Source organism: Salvia hispanica, chromosome 3, assembly GCF_023119035.1.
Source record: "Salvia hispanica cultivar TCC Black 2014 chromosome 3, UniMelb_Shisp_WGS_1.0, whole genome shotgun sequence".
NCBI classification, from domain to species: Eukaryota; Viridiplantae; Streptophyta; class Magnoliopsida; order Lamiales; family Lamiaceae; genus Salvia; species Salvia hispanica.
Window position 1 is genome coordinate 42,852,405 of NC_062967.1, and position 15,925 is coordinate 42,868,329.

Sequence of the window (15,925 nt, forward strand, 5' to 3'; positions counted from 1 at the left end):
AAATATGTGACAAATTTTTAGGGATAGAAGGAGTAACAACTATAAGTACTACCTTCATCCTTCTTGAAAAAATAAAAACTTTTGAATTAAAATAGATTATAATATAATATAATTAATAAAATGAAAAAAAATAACTAGTAAAGTACTCCTTCCGTCCCAAGGTATTAGACTAACTTTTCTTTTTGAGATGTCCCAACATATTAGACTCATTTCCTTTTTTAGCAAAAAACATCTATCTTATTTTATTCTCCACCTACTTTTTTCTCTCTTCTCTCCCCTACTTTTTCCTCTCTCATACTTTCTCTCTCTTCACTTTAACTATTTAAATATCAATTCCTTAAATCATGTGCCCAAAAGAAGTGAGTCTAATACTCCGGGACGGAGGGAGTATTAATAAAGAGCAAAATAGTTAAAGTAAAAAAATGAAGAAAAAATTGTAAAAATAATGTTAATAGATTGTGGATTTCTACAATATAAAGTTTAGAAAACATTCCTTCTAAGAAACGGATTAAAATAAAAATAATTTCTATTTTTAAAGGAAAAAAGTAATTTATAGTATGTCACATGTCTAGACTATCAAAAGAAAACAAAGGCTCCCAATAAAATCTGATTTAACCCAAAAATATAACAGAAGGACGCTCACACAGGCTTCCGTAAATTTGCAGAAATCACAGCGTATACAAGTATGAGAGAGACCAATCTGCTCTTACTATAATATCTTGAGATTACAAACAATCCTGTTCATGCTGGTCACAATTTCACTATGCTGACTGTAACATCTTCTTGTAGTCCTGGAAATTTCCACTGAAAGGAGTCACCCGACCATCGGTTACAGCCCATAATTGATCCACACTACCAGAGATCAGATGCTCGTCGTGACTCACCTGCACAAGACATACCAGTTAAACTAAAATCCACACGCTGATGATTGTCGGTCCTCAAATAAGGCTTGTATGATATGTAATAATACCATTAACACGCCTCCTTGGAACAAGACAAGTCCTTGGATCAATGCTTCAACGGCATCCAAATCCTATAATTTGAACATTAAACATCAGTACCAGCAAACAAGAATTTTCTTTTTCCCATCTACTAAATAGTAGTTTCAGTGAAACATCTATTTTCAGTGCCCATAGTAAACACTTCATAACTATAATACATGACTTTTAGAATTCCTTCAAATCTTCCAAGTGCTTGTTTCATATTTTTATGATATCTTCGAGACTAGAAGATTACAGATGCCTTTTCATGAAGTATCATAAATATCTGAGAAGGAAATGATGTCAAATAGTTTATCAGAAGAGCAATTTATCACCAATCAGTGGGATACTTGGAGACTGTCATAGCTTGATGACAAGTGAATTCACAAAATCGGTATTTACTGGGGTATTGCGCTTGGACAGAAGTATTGAAATTGCTAAGGGAAAGAAGAGAAAGAAATAAGCATGTGAAGGAAACAACAGAAGAGATCTAGTTTGTTCAATCGTTTAACCCTTAAAAATTAAATGGGACACAATAGAAACCACCAAAAATTCACAGTTGTTGCTTTTGATCAGGATTTCTAATGAAATATACAAACTACAAAATTAACTGATCAGATCTTCTAATCAATATTAAATCAATAACTAAACAAATCAGCCTCCCCCAAATAAAAAGAAAAAAGAAATAATGCAAAAGATAAGGACATAATATGCACACAATCTCCCACAAGAATCATAAGGGAGAAAATATAAAAAATTTAGTTAGTCATCTTACAAGATGGTTTGATGGCTCGTCAAGCAGCAAAATATGTGGCTTTTTGAAAGTAATCTTAGCAAATGCAACCCTGCTTTTTTGACCACCTGGCATATCATTTAAAACAATTTATATAAATGTTTGAGTACTCTATCAATTGTTCAAAAACCTTCTAAAACCATAGTCATTAAAGAGAGTGAACCTGATAGTGTGTACATTGGCTGAAGGGCAAGATTCCCTGTTACACCCAAAGAGCCCAGATGCCCTCTTAACTTCTGTTCTGGCACTCCCTGCACACCAACATATACAAGGTTATCTAGCAAACAAAATCATACAAGACCAATATGATTAGGCTTAAATTTACTAGCGGGCATTATGTATTTAAGGATAGACTTTAAGTGCATTTTAACCATTAAAACATTTAATATTTAAGCAAAAGAAACATTAAGTGTATTTACTATTTAATCATATTATTCTTTGGATTAGGTCTGTAGCTAACACTTGAACCCCATAAGTGACATGTTTAGGGATGTAGCCCCACATAAAGTATCTCGAGCGACAGATCATAATCAAGCCAAATAAAAAATCAAGACTTGACTTTGACCACATTACATTAACCACAGTGATTACTGAATTATTATTAACCTGAGGCACTGATCATATGTTTGCAATGATAAAAATGGGAAAATGCTTATCATTCTAATGACGGGTGAGATTTACCGGAAAGCAGCGCATCATATACAGAAGTGGATTTGAAGAGAGGTCTAAACCATCAACGTGATGCTGGTTAAACACAGCAATGCGGACCTGAAAGAAAACATAAAAGAAACATCATTCTCAGGAGTGTAGATCAGTGATCAAGAATAACAAGCATCAATCCATTTGTTAAGCAAAAGTAAGCTTTTGCAATTCTTTCGTCATTGAATAATAAACATATATTTATAAAGTTCTACTAGGCACAGTCTGGTGCAGATAGAACAATGCATTACAATTTGAAAAAAGCAAAGAAAAGAAAATGGGCAGATGGTGTAATAAAGCATGGATAACAATGAAACATAGATATATATGTCATTTGAAGTTTGGACAGGGTGGAATAACCAGCTAGTAAAAATAACTGTAAATTGTCTAAATGAATCAGAAAACAATAATTACAACTACTAGGAGTACCTTTGCTGAACGGAAAACTGTCCCAGAGGTTGGTTGAAGCTCTCCCGATATAAGTTTGAGTATTGTTGACTTTCCAATTCCATTAGGACCAACCACTGTAATGTGTATACAGTCACAAACAAATTCCTCAAGTATGATATTAAAATTCTAACTCTAATGGAACTAAAACTAGAGGACAAGTAGGTTTTCAATGTGCTCACTTATCATGACTACAATCTGATAGTGAAAACTTAAAAACAATTTAGAGATAGGTCATATAAATCTAAATTGCATTAATCAAGTTGCAGTAACTTCATAAATGACTTACTGGCTACTCGGCTATCCAGATCGATTCCAAAATTCAAGTTCTTAAATAATATAGGGCCCCCAGGATATCCAAAAGATGCATCACTGCAATCATAACAAAGATACTTGGATTAATCATTAAACTATCTGAACTAAATACATATGCACTAAATTGTTAGAATGAATCAGATGTTGAACCTGAAGCTTATGATCGGTGGGCCTGGTCTATCATCAGGAGATGGAAATTCAAACTTGTAGCTGAAAAAAGGAAAATTAAAGTCAACGAAACTCATGAGCATTGGTGCAAAATCTCATCTTTGATCCACACAAGTATGCAGAATCAACAAATATAAAACCTAAAATTAGCACTAAAACTGAAAAACAAAGTACAATTTGAGTTAGAGAATCCATACTCAGGGTCATTTATAATTTGATCCACATGACCCAACCGATCTAGTGCCTGAAGGTACAATAGAGAGAATTATCAATAAAAAATAGAGTAACTTTTAAGATTCAAAAATAAAATGAAACATGCTACGTCTTTTAATTATTTCATCTTCATAATATTAGGCCTGAAAGCATCTGGAAGGATTTAACAAACGAATCTCCTGGAAATTGTAAATATCATAACAGGACAGCTAAAAGCATAATTACCTTAATTCTTGATTGAACGAGAGACGCACGCTTTGCATTATACCGGAACTTGTCAATGAATGACTGAAATTCAAAGTTTAAAAAGAAAAGGCATTTATCAAGTTCTCAAGAAACACAAACAGTAAGAAATTTCTAACAAGCACATAGACAAATAAAAATATACTCATAAAATTAGTACAATTCATTTATGAACAAGAACCTGCATATGTGCTCTAGCACGTTCATGTGACTCGAATGCTTTTGTCTGGTTCTTGAGTTGTTCTTCTCGTGTCCTCTCAAATGTATCATAGTTACCTCTGTACGCAGTCAACTGTTGTCCTTGGAGATGGAGGATATCTGTAACCACCTGGAAAAAGAAGGCAGTTAATAAAAATTGTTCAAGAGTAAAGCACAAAAAGAGCAATTACAGATGGTATGGATTTCTAAGGACATGAAGTCCTACGGTGTTCAAGAACTCTCTAGCATGAGAAACAACAATAAATGTCTTTGGCCATTTCACCAGGTAAGTTTCTAGCCATAGGACTGCATGGAGATCAAGATGATTCTGCCACATAAGTAAAACATATGTTAGTGACATATTTACCACTGCTTGATAAAAAAATAAGCATAAAGTACCGTTGGCTCATCAAGAAGTAATAGATCAGGCTCAATAAACAAGGCACGAGCAAGCGCTATTCTCATCCGCCATCCTCCTGAAAAAGCTTTAGTTGGCTTCTTCTGCATCTCCGGAGAGAAACTGAGACCCTATAGAATTTCACACATACAAAGAAATCAATTGTATGCTTCTATCAGCAACAAGAAAGAGTTGAATCAGCCAAGTAATTTCGCCGGAGTAAATAGAAGTGTGGACATCAACAATCAATATATGATCATAGAGAGAATCAAAATAATAACTGGTGGTTACAATCAGGCCACGAAAACTTAGCTTGTTACTTGAGAGAAAGATACAGAAGAAAGCACGTCGAGTTCACGGAAGGCGTGCATCATTTCGTCAAAGTCATGAACTTATATGATTGAGGAATATTCACCCCTTATATTGATTCATACCATACATCTAAGTGCCAAGAAAATACAATGCAAACAAAATGCCAATGAAGAAGGTACAATTAACTATCCAGGGAAACTACAATACCAAGGTACCAATAAAGGAAAAACCCTCTTAATATAACATGACAGAGTCAAATGAAGCAAAAGCATGCACAAAAAGTGGAATCATTTACATGATAGAACCCATAAACAAACATAAGTCCTGTAGCATCTTTCTATGCGCCATATTTCCAGGACACAGAGCTCCTAAGATAGTTCCAACATCTAACAAACTTGGGAAAGAACTATAAAATCCAATAAGTAATCTAACCGCAAGAATGGATGCTGCTCGAGCCTCAGCAGAATAAGCGTCAATGAAGTCAAGCCTTTTATATATTTCTTCAAGCCTCTCAGAAACTGAATCTTTATCGTATCCTTCAATTACCACCCCTTTGCTCTTTCCAGAGTCCACATCTTGATCAAATTCTTTCTGAATAATTTTCAGAAGATTTCAAAAATGAAGGAAATCAGTGGTAATTGGTAAATAAACATAGAGTTCAAAACATTGGCTGAAGTAATCACTTTTGCACTAGTGCCACTTTAAATGCAATATTTCAACCTGTAACCCAAGTAAACGTGATTCTTCCTCCAAAAGCTGAATTCTCTCCACATCAGCATTCAACACACACTGCAAGGCCGATGTAGTATCACCAACTACTTCTTGCTCAACATGTAATATCTGGCAATTCTTGGGAATACCGTCAATAGCATGCATGGCCATGTACCGAAGAAAGGTTGTTTTTCCAGTACCATTTCTACCAACGAGTCCTGCATCCAAAAGTAACATAAACCAATAGCATAAACACGATCAGCAAAAATTATATTTTGGAGACTTATAAGTGAAACATGCATGAAGTAAACCCACATAGGTTTGAAGATCTAGATTGAGCACAAGAAAATTAAAAATTAACAACCAAGACTTCTCCTTCAAATAAAGTAAGCTCATTGTTAAATTGCAAGTACAACTAACCATAGTGCCTCCCATAAGAGAGTGTTATACAACCATCCACAATAAGGTCACGCCCTCCAACAGATATGTTGAAGTTTTCCATGTGTATATCTCTGACAGCAGGCCCAGCACTGTTATCATGGTTTACAACTACAGCCGGCATCCCAGCTTGGGCTGCTTCCATTTCCTTCAAGTGAGTTTGGTATTGTGCCTGTTAAGAAGAAACAATTATTAGTAAGCTGAATACATGTGCAGACAACCATCACACCGATACCATCCCCTTTAACCCTACTTCTCCTAGTAATTATCTTTACCTCCCAATGAAACTGATTAATTTAACTAGAAATTAAGTTAACTAGAAATGCATATGAAAATACATGCCACTCTCAATGTTCACATTTGACTATTTGAGGCTTCCTGAATGAATTAATCAAACATAAAAATATAACATTCCGATATAACAGTATGAGATCAATGTTTCTCCACTATACTTATACCTCTCTCTGTCTATCATCTTTTCTTTTCCTCCTTTCAAGCTTCATCTTATCACGCTCGGTCAGAAGAGGACCATCCACAGGTTCCGGTTTCTTCTTTGGAGCGACTTTTTCATCCATTCCATCATCCATTCTCAATGGTGCCAAAAGGCTTCTAACGGTGGGTTTTGCTTTAACCAATCCATGCTTCCCAAACTTCTCAGATATTGTACTACAAACCTACAGTAAATTTCACAACAAAGCCTAAATTTTCGGAGGCAGAAAATCAGAATTGCAGTTCACAAATAAAGAGGGGGAAAGAACCTAATAGGTAAGCTAGTTTAAAAATTCGACTATTACTTTCAATAGTGATAAATGAGAACCTACATTGATTACATTGGGGCATTCAAAACATACCAAAAATTCGACATTTTCATAAGAAAATTCAGGATAGTGGGGAATATAATTAGTTAATAATCACTAAACAGGCAGAAATCTACTGAATACACTTGCATAAATGTAAAATCTAATAAGAGGAACAAAAATTCGAATCAATTGCAATGACATTTGAGAATAAACTTTTCACCAATACTAACAATAGCAGCAAAGAAACAAATCGTGAATTGGTATTAAGATGTGGCATCGATGCATACCGCGCGGCACTCAGAGAAGTCGGAGACGCATCCGCAATCGATGAGGAGTTCGCCGAGGGCTTCCAAGGCGCCTTCACCGTCGACGCCGAAATCAAAATCCTCATCGGCGAGGACATTGACGATGTAATCGACAATTGGCTGATCGACATCCTCAACGCGCGGCCCCAAAACCTCATGTAACACCGCACTTGCCACCTCCGTCATCTTCGCCTCACTCTTTAGGGTTTAGGGACAGTTATTTTTTAGATATTGCAAAACGTAAAATGGAGGCTGGAAGTCGCCCTACGCCTTATTCAATTTTGCAAGATTCATCACAGAAAGTTCTCAATTATTTTGTTTATTAGTACTCCTCCCTCCGTCCCACAAAAGACGTCACATTTCCTTTTATGGAAAAAGTCCTCTTTCACGTGAATATAAATATCATATTTTCGCTCTCCATTTAACACACAAAACAAAATCTCCTAAAATCATGTGCAGTACCACAAGTGTGACATCTTTTGTGGGACGGAGATTGTACTATAAGGGGCCGTTTGGTAGCTATGTTTCGCCTAGATAAGAGATTAATCTGGGTTTATTTGTGTGTTTGGTAGTTATGTTACCAAACATAGTAGCCCGTGTTTTATTTCCGGCCCGCACAAAGCCCACTGAAAATCTTATGTTTTAGTCATATTTGTAACTACCCAAAATCCTATGTTATTTATCATGGAAGCCTAGTTAAATTAGCAAAATACAATTTTACCCATCAAAATTTCTAACTCATCAATTTTACTTAGTTGTTGTATTGAAGGACGTCATTTTCCTATTAAATAATATTAAGAATTTTGTTGATGTCAATTTGTTGTTCTAATTATATTACTTTGTTATTTTATTTACATTATATTATATTATAATATTCTCATTATATTACTTTATGTTCTCATTATATTACTTTACATGAAATCGTATTATATTCTCATTATATTACTTTATTTACATTATATTATATTATACTTATAATTACGTAATACTTGAAGACAATTGCTTTTGTTTTGAACATAAATATACGATGTTGTTCAATCCACAAACGCTTTAAACTTCAAAAAAATTGAACATATAAAATTTGGTACTTGATAAAATATTTTCATATAGAATTTGTCCAAAATAATAATTGATTATTCATAAAATTTGTCCAAAATTATTAATGCTCACAAAAATAGAATACCAAAATAAATATAAGTTTTTTGATATAAAGATGCTAATTTTTGTAAGGAGTTTAGCTTGAAAAGATGTTAATTTTAAACAAAACGATTTTATAGGAATAATTAAGGTAAAATGATGATAATTTAGTAATTAACTTAAACTAATGAGGATAATTTTGACAATCATAATTTTAATCCTTACTTGTGACTTATTGTACCAAACACTACAATAAGATAACTCACAATTATCTTAATCTACCAAACACCCAATATATGTAAATTAACTAATCGAAACTATGATTACTATCATAATGGTATCATGTCTAGTCGAAACATGACATAGATACCAAACGAGCCCTAATAATAGTCACTTAGATCACTTCTTAGAGCATCCACAATGATTCTCCTCTTGCCACATCATCCCAAGCAACTGGACAAGCAATAGGCTAGCCACATCATCAACACTATTAATAAACAACTAATAAATTTACGGAATTAAACATAAAATGTGAAATTAAACATACAACACATATACAGGAAAATTCATTCATTTCATAAAATAAAAAAATTTACATTAATTAAAAAAAATATCATACAAAAAAAATACATAAAACCAAAAAAAACGATCGTCGTGCAGTCCTCCGCACCCACAACTCTTCAATTAAATCCTTTTGGAGTTGTATATGCGCATCCACTTGGCGCATGTCCACATATGCCTGGAGGCGGCCGGCTTCATTGTGAGGTACCCCCTTCGTACGTTGGGGGTGGCCACGCCGTGGCTTGGACCGGCTTCATCGTCATTGGCCCAATTAGTTAGTTGTACACCTTCATCTTCGACTATCATGCTTGTGCATGATGATACAAGCGTACATTATAGAAGCAATGCAGTCGACATGCCACAAACGCGTTTGACCCCTAATTGCCGCCCATTGAGCCTGAAGCACACCAAATGCGCGCTCCACGTCCTTGCGCGCCGATTCCTGCCTTTCCGCAAAGTAGGCCTTCCTGTCCTCATTTGCGCATCTGATCGTCTTCACAAAGACGAGCCACCTAGGGTATATCTCATCCGCCAAGTAGTAGCCCATATCATGCTGGTTGCCGTTGGCGACAAAACTGATGGCCGGACCGACGCCCTGGCCCTGCTCGTTGAAAAGGAGCGACGAGTTGAGGACGTTGAGGTCGTTGTTCGACCCGGCTACCCCAAAATAAGCGTGCTAAATCCACAGCCGATAATCAGCTACGGCCTCGAGGATCATCGTGGGATTCTTTCTCTTGTAGCCGGTGGTGTAGAACCCCTTCCAGGCAACGGGGCAGTTCTTCCACTCCCAATGCATACAATCTATGTTGCCTAACATTCCCGGGAATCCATGCTTCTCCCCGTGCATCTGCAACAGGTCCTGACAGTCTTGGGGGTTAGACCAAAACTCATGAATTAAAAGGCTATTATCCATAAAAAATTAGACAATGGAAAGTACTCTCTCCAACCTTCATTAAATGTCTAATTTTTCCTTTTTTGTCCGTCCGTTAATATATTTGGTCAGTGGACCCTACATTCTATTAACTCACTTTATTCATATTTTATTATAAAATAAAATCAATATATAAAAATAGGCTTCACATTCCACTAACTTTTCTACCCACTTTACTAGATAAAGTCAGATAAATTCTTAATCATAGACAGAAGAAGTGTTTTTTAAGCTATTACATTGGTGAACAAATTCTATTATCCCACACAAATTTGGCATATACTTCTACCGTCCATAAAAAATAGTTCCATATTTAGACGGGCATATGAATAAGGGATCTTATTTCACTAATTTTATTAGAGATGCTTCTAATCATATTCTGAAAAAATTAAACAAAAAACATCAATATATTTTTATTGAATCAGAAATAATTCATTGTAATTGAAATACATAAAATAAAGAGAAGAATTAAAAATCAGACAACTCTTTTAGAAATGAGTTTATACTGCTGCCTCATCCTCCTTATAACCGACATATCCAAATCACCACGCCCGCCCAGCCGCGCCTTGTGGTTGCTGATCATCACCCCCAGCCGCCGCAGCAGCCACTCATCCTCATTGTAATACGCCTTCACGCAGTAATACCCGAGCTTCAAGCAGAACGCCACCCCCACCGTGCAGCAGCACACGATGTCCAAAATCCTCGAAATATCATTATAATACGATATAAAATTCAAGGCCAGCAGATAGCCCACGCACATGAACACCAAGCACGCCTGCAGCAGCACCACGAAGGCCCGGTCGGGCAGCACGAAGATGATGATCAGCGTCGCCGAGATGAAGGCCAGCGTGTTCGTCGGCATGAAGTAGCTGTACTTGGTGGTCCCCATCACCATCCGCCCCGGGGGGTGGTCGTTGCCAGCGTCCGCCAGCTGGCGGCGCTCGGTGTTGGTGTTGCCCTCGGCGGAGTAGACGCCGCCCGGGGGCTGGAGGACGCCCTGGTAGGTGGTGGTGGCGATGAGGACGGCGACGACGAGGATGGTGTTGCGCATGTCCATGGTGAGCTCCTTTGTGATGAAGAAGTAGGCGCGGGTGAGCATCTCGGCGCATTTGTTGGCGTGCTTTCCGAGGAGGTAGTTCACCATCCGAGAGGGGCGGCGGGGGAGGCGGTCCTCCTCGCCTCCTCGTTCGCGCGTTGTCAGAGGCGCTGCGCCGGCGGTTTTGAGCATCTCTACGGCGTCGCCGTTTCGGTAGTGGATGGCGATGTCTAGAGGCGTCTCGCCGTAGTTGTTGGCTTTGTTTACTTTCACTAATGTTGTCAGTAGTTGGAGTAGCTCCTGCACCAACAACCACTTCATAATCACACATTTAACCTATACTTTCACAAAAAAGTAGTGTTGTTGTTATTATTCTCTCCTTCTCTCGTTAATTGTCCACTTTCACTTTTGACTATAAATGGTAAGTAAGCTCATATTCTATTAACTCCTTCCTCTAACATTTTATTATAAAACTAATATATAAAAGTGAGACTCGTATTTCACTAACCTTTTCAACTTACTTTCTTAAAACTTGTGTTGGAACCAAAATGGACAATTATTGAGTGACGGATGAAGTATCATTTAAAATTAGTTACCTTTTATTTATAATAAATTTTCTATCTAATAAAATACTCCCTCCCTTTCCCCTGTGAAATAATCCCCATTTGGGATGTCCGCGATTTACAATTTCATTTACTTTTTTCTATTTGAAGTAAATAGACCCCACCATTGATCATCTAATTTCATTACACTCACATTCAATTATAAAATCAATATATAAAAATGAGGTACACATTCAACTAACTCATTTCTCTATTTCTCTTTATAAATTTAAAACAATTTCTTGAAATCTATGACAAGTCAAAATGAGACTATAAATAGCGGATGGAAGAAATAAGACTCGTTTCCACTAACAATATTTTATCATATTTCTCTCTTACACCATCTTACTTTGCCAATTTTATACTCCCTCCATTCCATAGTAACGGAGGCACACGAAGATTAAAAAAAATTGTGTTAGGTGAGTTAAGTAAATGGAGAGTAAAGTGGAAAATGAAAAAGGTAGAGAGATGAAGAAAGAAAAAAGTAAGAGAGAGTAAAGTAGATATGGAAAAATGTGTTGACTTTTACTAAAAAGGAAAATGACTCTATTACTATGGAACGTACCAAAATGACAAAATAACTCTATTACTATGGAATGAAGGGAGTATTAAACTCATGTTGTATCCAGCCAAAACTATAATCCACCTATCGCATAAAAATATGGACATTTGGGACGGCATGAAAATTAATGCACAATTGATAAAGTAAGAAAGATAGATGAAAAAAGTAATTATAGTATTGTTAGTGGTGAACGAGACCCACTCTATTAGAGAAGAGAAAGAAGTTATAAAAAATAAAGGAGCTAATGTTATAGGACGACCCAAAATGAAGAAAAGAGTTTATATTTATTTAGGACGGAAGGAGTATTTTATTGTTCAGTTCTTTTTTCCCTATTTTGACATTTTAATTCGACTCCGAAATTCATGCCAGATCAACACAATAACGACACCACGCGACGATAAGGCCAAGTAAAAAAGAAATTAAGGATAAAAGAGCAAACCCTGCATCGGCAATAACGAGCTGCAACGTGAAGGGTTGTGTTCCCATTCGCATCCTTGATCGACAGATCCGATTCCTTAGCCACAATCACCAGCCAATTCACGAGCAACCGAGCCGCCTGCACGTTCTGATTCTCCAGCGCCACGTGGACCGCCGATTGCCGCCGGTTATTCAGCACCGCCATAGACTCCGGGCACTCCACCAGAAGCCCAGCCAGAAGCTCCATCTGGCACGCCTTCCCCGCGGCCGCATGGTGCAGCGGAGTAAGGCCGCCCTTGCCCTTGATGCAGACCAGCTTGCTGTCCAGCTTCACGAGGGCGAGGGCGGTCGAGACGTTCCCCTCCACCACGGCCAGGTGGAGCGGGCTCAGCCCCTTCGGGTTGAGCTTCTTTCCGAGGGACGGCATCAGGTTCATTACCTCCAGGGCCAGCGCGGTGTTCCCACTCGCTGCTGCGTCGTGCAGCGGCGTGTGGGCGAATTGGACCTTGTCCATTTTCTGCAGCCGCGTGGGGTCGTCCTCGAAGGCCGAGTAGAGGAGGTCGATGCAGCACCCACAGTCGCATTCGCAGTCGCAGTCGCAGATCTTTATCGGGGCCGTGTACTCGGTCCTCTTCTCGCACTCGCACTCGTGCATTTTCGCGGTTCGCGTTCATGAGCAACCGGAAGCTTAGAATTTATACACGGAGTGTGTCATAAGCTACGCCTTTTTTTTCTTCTTCTTTTACTTTATTGAGGTGTGTGAATTGCACCAATTGCAGGTCTCTACTTTTGATAAATTGAGGGGCGCCATTTGCGTATGTGAGTTAATATATTATTGAAATTTATTAGCAAGAGCAAAGAATCATGAAGGTTACTCTATTTAATCAAATGCAATGATTTTATTATTTTTGTCGTACGATTATATACCTTACTTATCAATGACACTTAAAAGGATAGTGATCGTACTGTTGTTTCTCCCTCCGTCGAGTACATAGAATATTTACTCCCTCTATCCTCAATTAAGAATCACATTTTGACCGTGCACAAGTTTTAAGAAATATAAATAAAAGTTGGTTGAAAAAGTTAGTGGAATGTGAGACCCATGTTTTTATATTGGTTTTATAATAAAATGTGAGTGAATTGAGTTAGTGGAATGTGGACCTACTTACTATTTATGGTAAATATGAAGTGTGGCTCTTAATTGAGGACGAATCGAAATGGAAAAGTGTGACTCTTAATCGAGGATGGAGGGAATACTAAACTGTGTTTAGTTTGTAAGATTGTATCTCGAGATTAAATATATAGTTTGTTTGATTCATGAGATTTAATCTCACAACTTAATTCTAGATGAATAATTACAAAATAATTAGTCATAGCACTCTCCGACAAAAATAATTTCACAACTTAATCCAAAATTATACCTTGTTACTATTTTATTAAGGAAACCAAACCCCACCTGTTTGGATTAATTATTTCCAGTTACATTGGTGGACTGGACATTTAATTCATTTAATAATCCAATTCCAAGATAATATGAGCTCGATTTAGCTACATAGGAGTATCATTTATTACTAGAACGGTAAATTCAATGTTTACATATCGTTAATTTCTTTAAGTTCTTGGTCAAGATTAATTATTTACAAAAGTCTTAAACACAAATATAATTGGGCTATTTTGGTCTGGACTGGGGTCATTGAGAGAAGCGGATGCAATTGGGCTATTTTATACAGGCTCAACTCATCTTATATAATTAAAAATTTTAATATAATTAAATAATTAACCACCAATGTTCTAACAGCTACATAAGTTTCAATTAAAATCCACACTAATATTAATTTTGACTGCATTTGATTTTTGTTATATTTTTATTCAAGATGTGAAAAAGATGATGGTGCAGTTTATTTTAAAAGTACTCCCCCTTCTCATATCAATAGGCACCCGTATTTTTTACTATTTTTGGTAATATGCGCTATATTCCGCTAACTCATTCGACTCATATTTTATTATAAAATTAATATATAAAGTAGGATAAATGTTCCACTCACTTTTTCCACCTACTTTTCATTACATTTCTCAAAACTCGTGTCAAGTCAAACGATGCCAATTAATAGGGGATGAAGGGAATATTACTCATGTCTTGGTATCCGAAAGTCAAAATCTAATGAGCAATTAAGGTTTTTTAAATTTGTTAGTTAGTTCATACTTTCTCTGTCTGCGAATAAGAGTCTCATTTTTCTATTTTTATTCTTCCGTGAATAGGAGTCCCGGTTCATAATACCATAAATAGTAAAAAAGTCTCACATTCATCAACTCATTCCTATATAAGTGAGATTCATATTCCACTAACTTTTTTCCACCAACTTTTCATAATATTTCTTAAAATCTATGCTGAAAATAAATGAGACTCCTATTCATAGACGGGGGAGAGTAATTTTAGTTTTCAAAATATAATATCACCTATTATGTCATTATGCACTCCTAATACTCCCTCCGTCCCGCTTAAGATGACACGTTTTCCTTTTTAGTTTGTCCCAACTAAGATGAAACATTTCCTTTTTTGGTAACTTTCTCTCTCTAATTAATACACTCAACCACTTTTTCTCACTCCTATTAAATATCCATCTTTCTTTATCTCTCTACTTTAATACTTACATCCACCTTCTCTCTCTCCAATTAAACACTTTAACCAATAACTCCTAAAACCCCGTGCCGGCTAAGCAATGTGTCATCTTAGTCGGGACGGAGAGAGTATAAAATAAAGAAGAGGAAAAATGTACAAAGTCAACAAATAATTTAATGAGCTATGAAACATTACTATCTCCGTCCCACAATAAGTGTCACATTTTGTCATTTTGGTCCGTCCTATAATAAGAGTCACATATTTATTTTTACCATAAATGGTAAGTAGACCCTACATTTCAAACCAATTCTACTCACATTTTATTATAAAACTAATATATATAAGTGAGATTCATAATCTACTAACTTATTCAACCCACTTTTCTTTACATTTCTTAAAATCCATATCCATACTAAATGTGACACTTAATGTGGGACAGATGCAATAATATATAAACAAACAATGCCCAACCCACTTATCAAGTGGGCGTGGGCTGGGCTAAAAAATATTACAATATTAAAAACCTGGGCCATTCCAACTTGCTTTGGACATAGGCCCGGGCTGGGCCAAGCCTGGCTTAACCTATTTGATAACTTCGGTTCTGTTCGCAGTGCTAACTTCTTAATTTGCTTGGTTCATACTTCCTCCGTCCCAACTTAAGAGTCCTAATTAGTTAGGGCACGAGTTTTAAAAACGGTAAAGAAAATGAGTTGAATAAGTTAGTGGAATATGAGTTTCACTTATATATATTACTTTTGGAATGTGATCAATTGAAAACTCTAAATATTGTATAAACTCAAAACTATAATCTGGACCATTAAAAAAACATCAACAGGAAAATGTCAACAGAATTTCAACGGTAGTCAATGATTGATGTTGTGTTGATATTGTGTTGATACTGTGTTGACATTAAAATCTTGAAATTTTACACTGTGTTGATATTGTATTGAAACAATATTGAAGTTGTGTTGAGAAATTTTGAGTTTGTACAATATATAAGTTTGCATTTTATCACTACCCTATTACTTTTATAATAAAATGTG

At 36.4% G+C, this 15,925-nt stretch overlaps 2 protein-coding genes across 2 annotated transcripts; both read right to left on the reverse strand.

Annotated features, from left to right (window-relative positions):
* Nucleotides 1–591: 591 nt before the first annotated feature.
* LOC125214822 (ABC transporter F family member 3) lies at nucleotides 592–7,280 on the reverse strand. The gene is made up of 18 exons (XM_048115987.1): nucleotides 7,002–7,280; nucleotides 6,373–6,588; nucleotides 5,897–6,086; nucleotides 5,486–5,694; nucleotides 5,198–5,356; nucleotides 4,456–4,584; nucleotides 4,283–4,384; nucleotides 4,040–4,186; nucleotides 3,841–3,903; nucleotides 3,600–3,646; nucleotides 3,385–3,444; nucleotides 3,209–3,291; nucleotides 2,902–2,996; nucleotides 2,455–2,541; nucleotides 1,937–2,024; nucleotides 1,756–1,841; nucleotides 971–1,033; nucleotides 592–884 (listed from the first exon to the last, which is right to left on the reverse strand). The coding sequence occupies exons 1-18, from the start codon at nucleotides 7,203–7,205 to the stop codon at nucleotides 762–764; spliced, it is 2,151 nt and encodes a 716-aa protein (XP_047971944.1). The 5' UTR covers nucleotides 7,206–7,280; the 3' UTR covers nucleotides 592–761.
* A 2,753-nt stretch (nucleotides 7,281–10,033) lies between these two features.
* LOC125216055 (ankyrin repeat-containing protein BDA1-like) lies at nucleotides 10,034–13,063 on the reverse strand. Its single transcript, XM_048117665.1, has 2 exons — nucleotides 12,285–13,063; nucleotides 10,034–10,981 (listed from the first exon to the last, which is right to left on the reverse strand). The coding sequence occupies exons 1-2, from the start codon at nucleotides 12,915–12,917 to the stop codon at nucleotides 10,121–10,123; spliced, it is 1,494 nt and encodes a 497-aa protein (XP_047973622.1). The 5' UTR covers nucleotides 12,918–13,063; the 3' UTR covers nucleotides 10,034–10,120.
* Nucleotides 13,064–15,925: the final 2,862 nt, after the last annotated feature.

Coding starts and splice junctions, on each gene's coding strand:
- LOC125216055 (XM_048117665.1), bottom strand. CDS start 12,917: ATGCACGAGTGCGAGTGCGAGAAGAGGACCGAGTACACGGCCCCGATA. Junction 10,982..12,284: donor CTCGTTATTGCCGATGCAGG/GTTTGCTCTTTT, acceptor TTGTTGGTGCAG/GAGCTACTCCAACTACTGAC.
- LOC125214822 (XM_048115987.1), bottom strand. CDS start 7,205: ATGACGGAGGTGGCAAGTGCGGTGTTACATGAGGTTTTGGGGCCGCGC. Junction 3,445..3,599: donor CAAATTATAAATGACCCTGA/GTATGGATTCTC, acceptor TCCTTTTTTCAG/CTACAAGTTTGAATTTCCAT. Junction 1,842..1,936: donor GCCAATGTACACACTATCAG/GTTCACTCTCTT, acceptor ATGATATGCCAG/GTGGTCAAAAAAGCAGGGTT.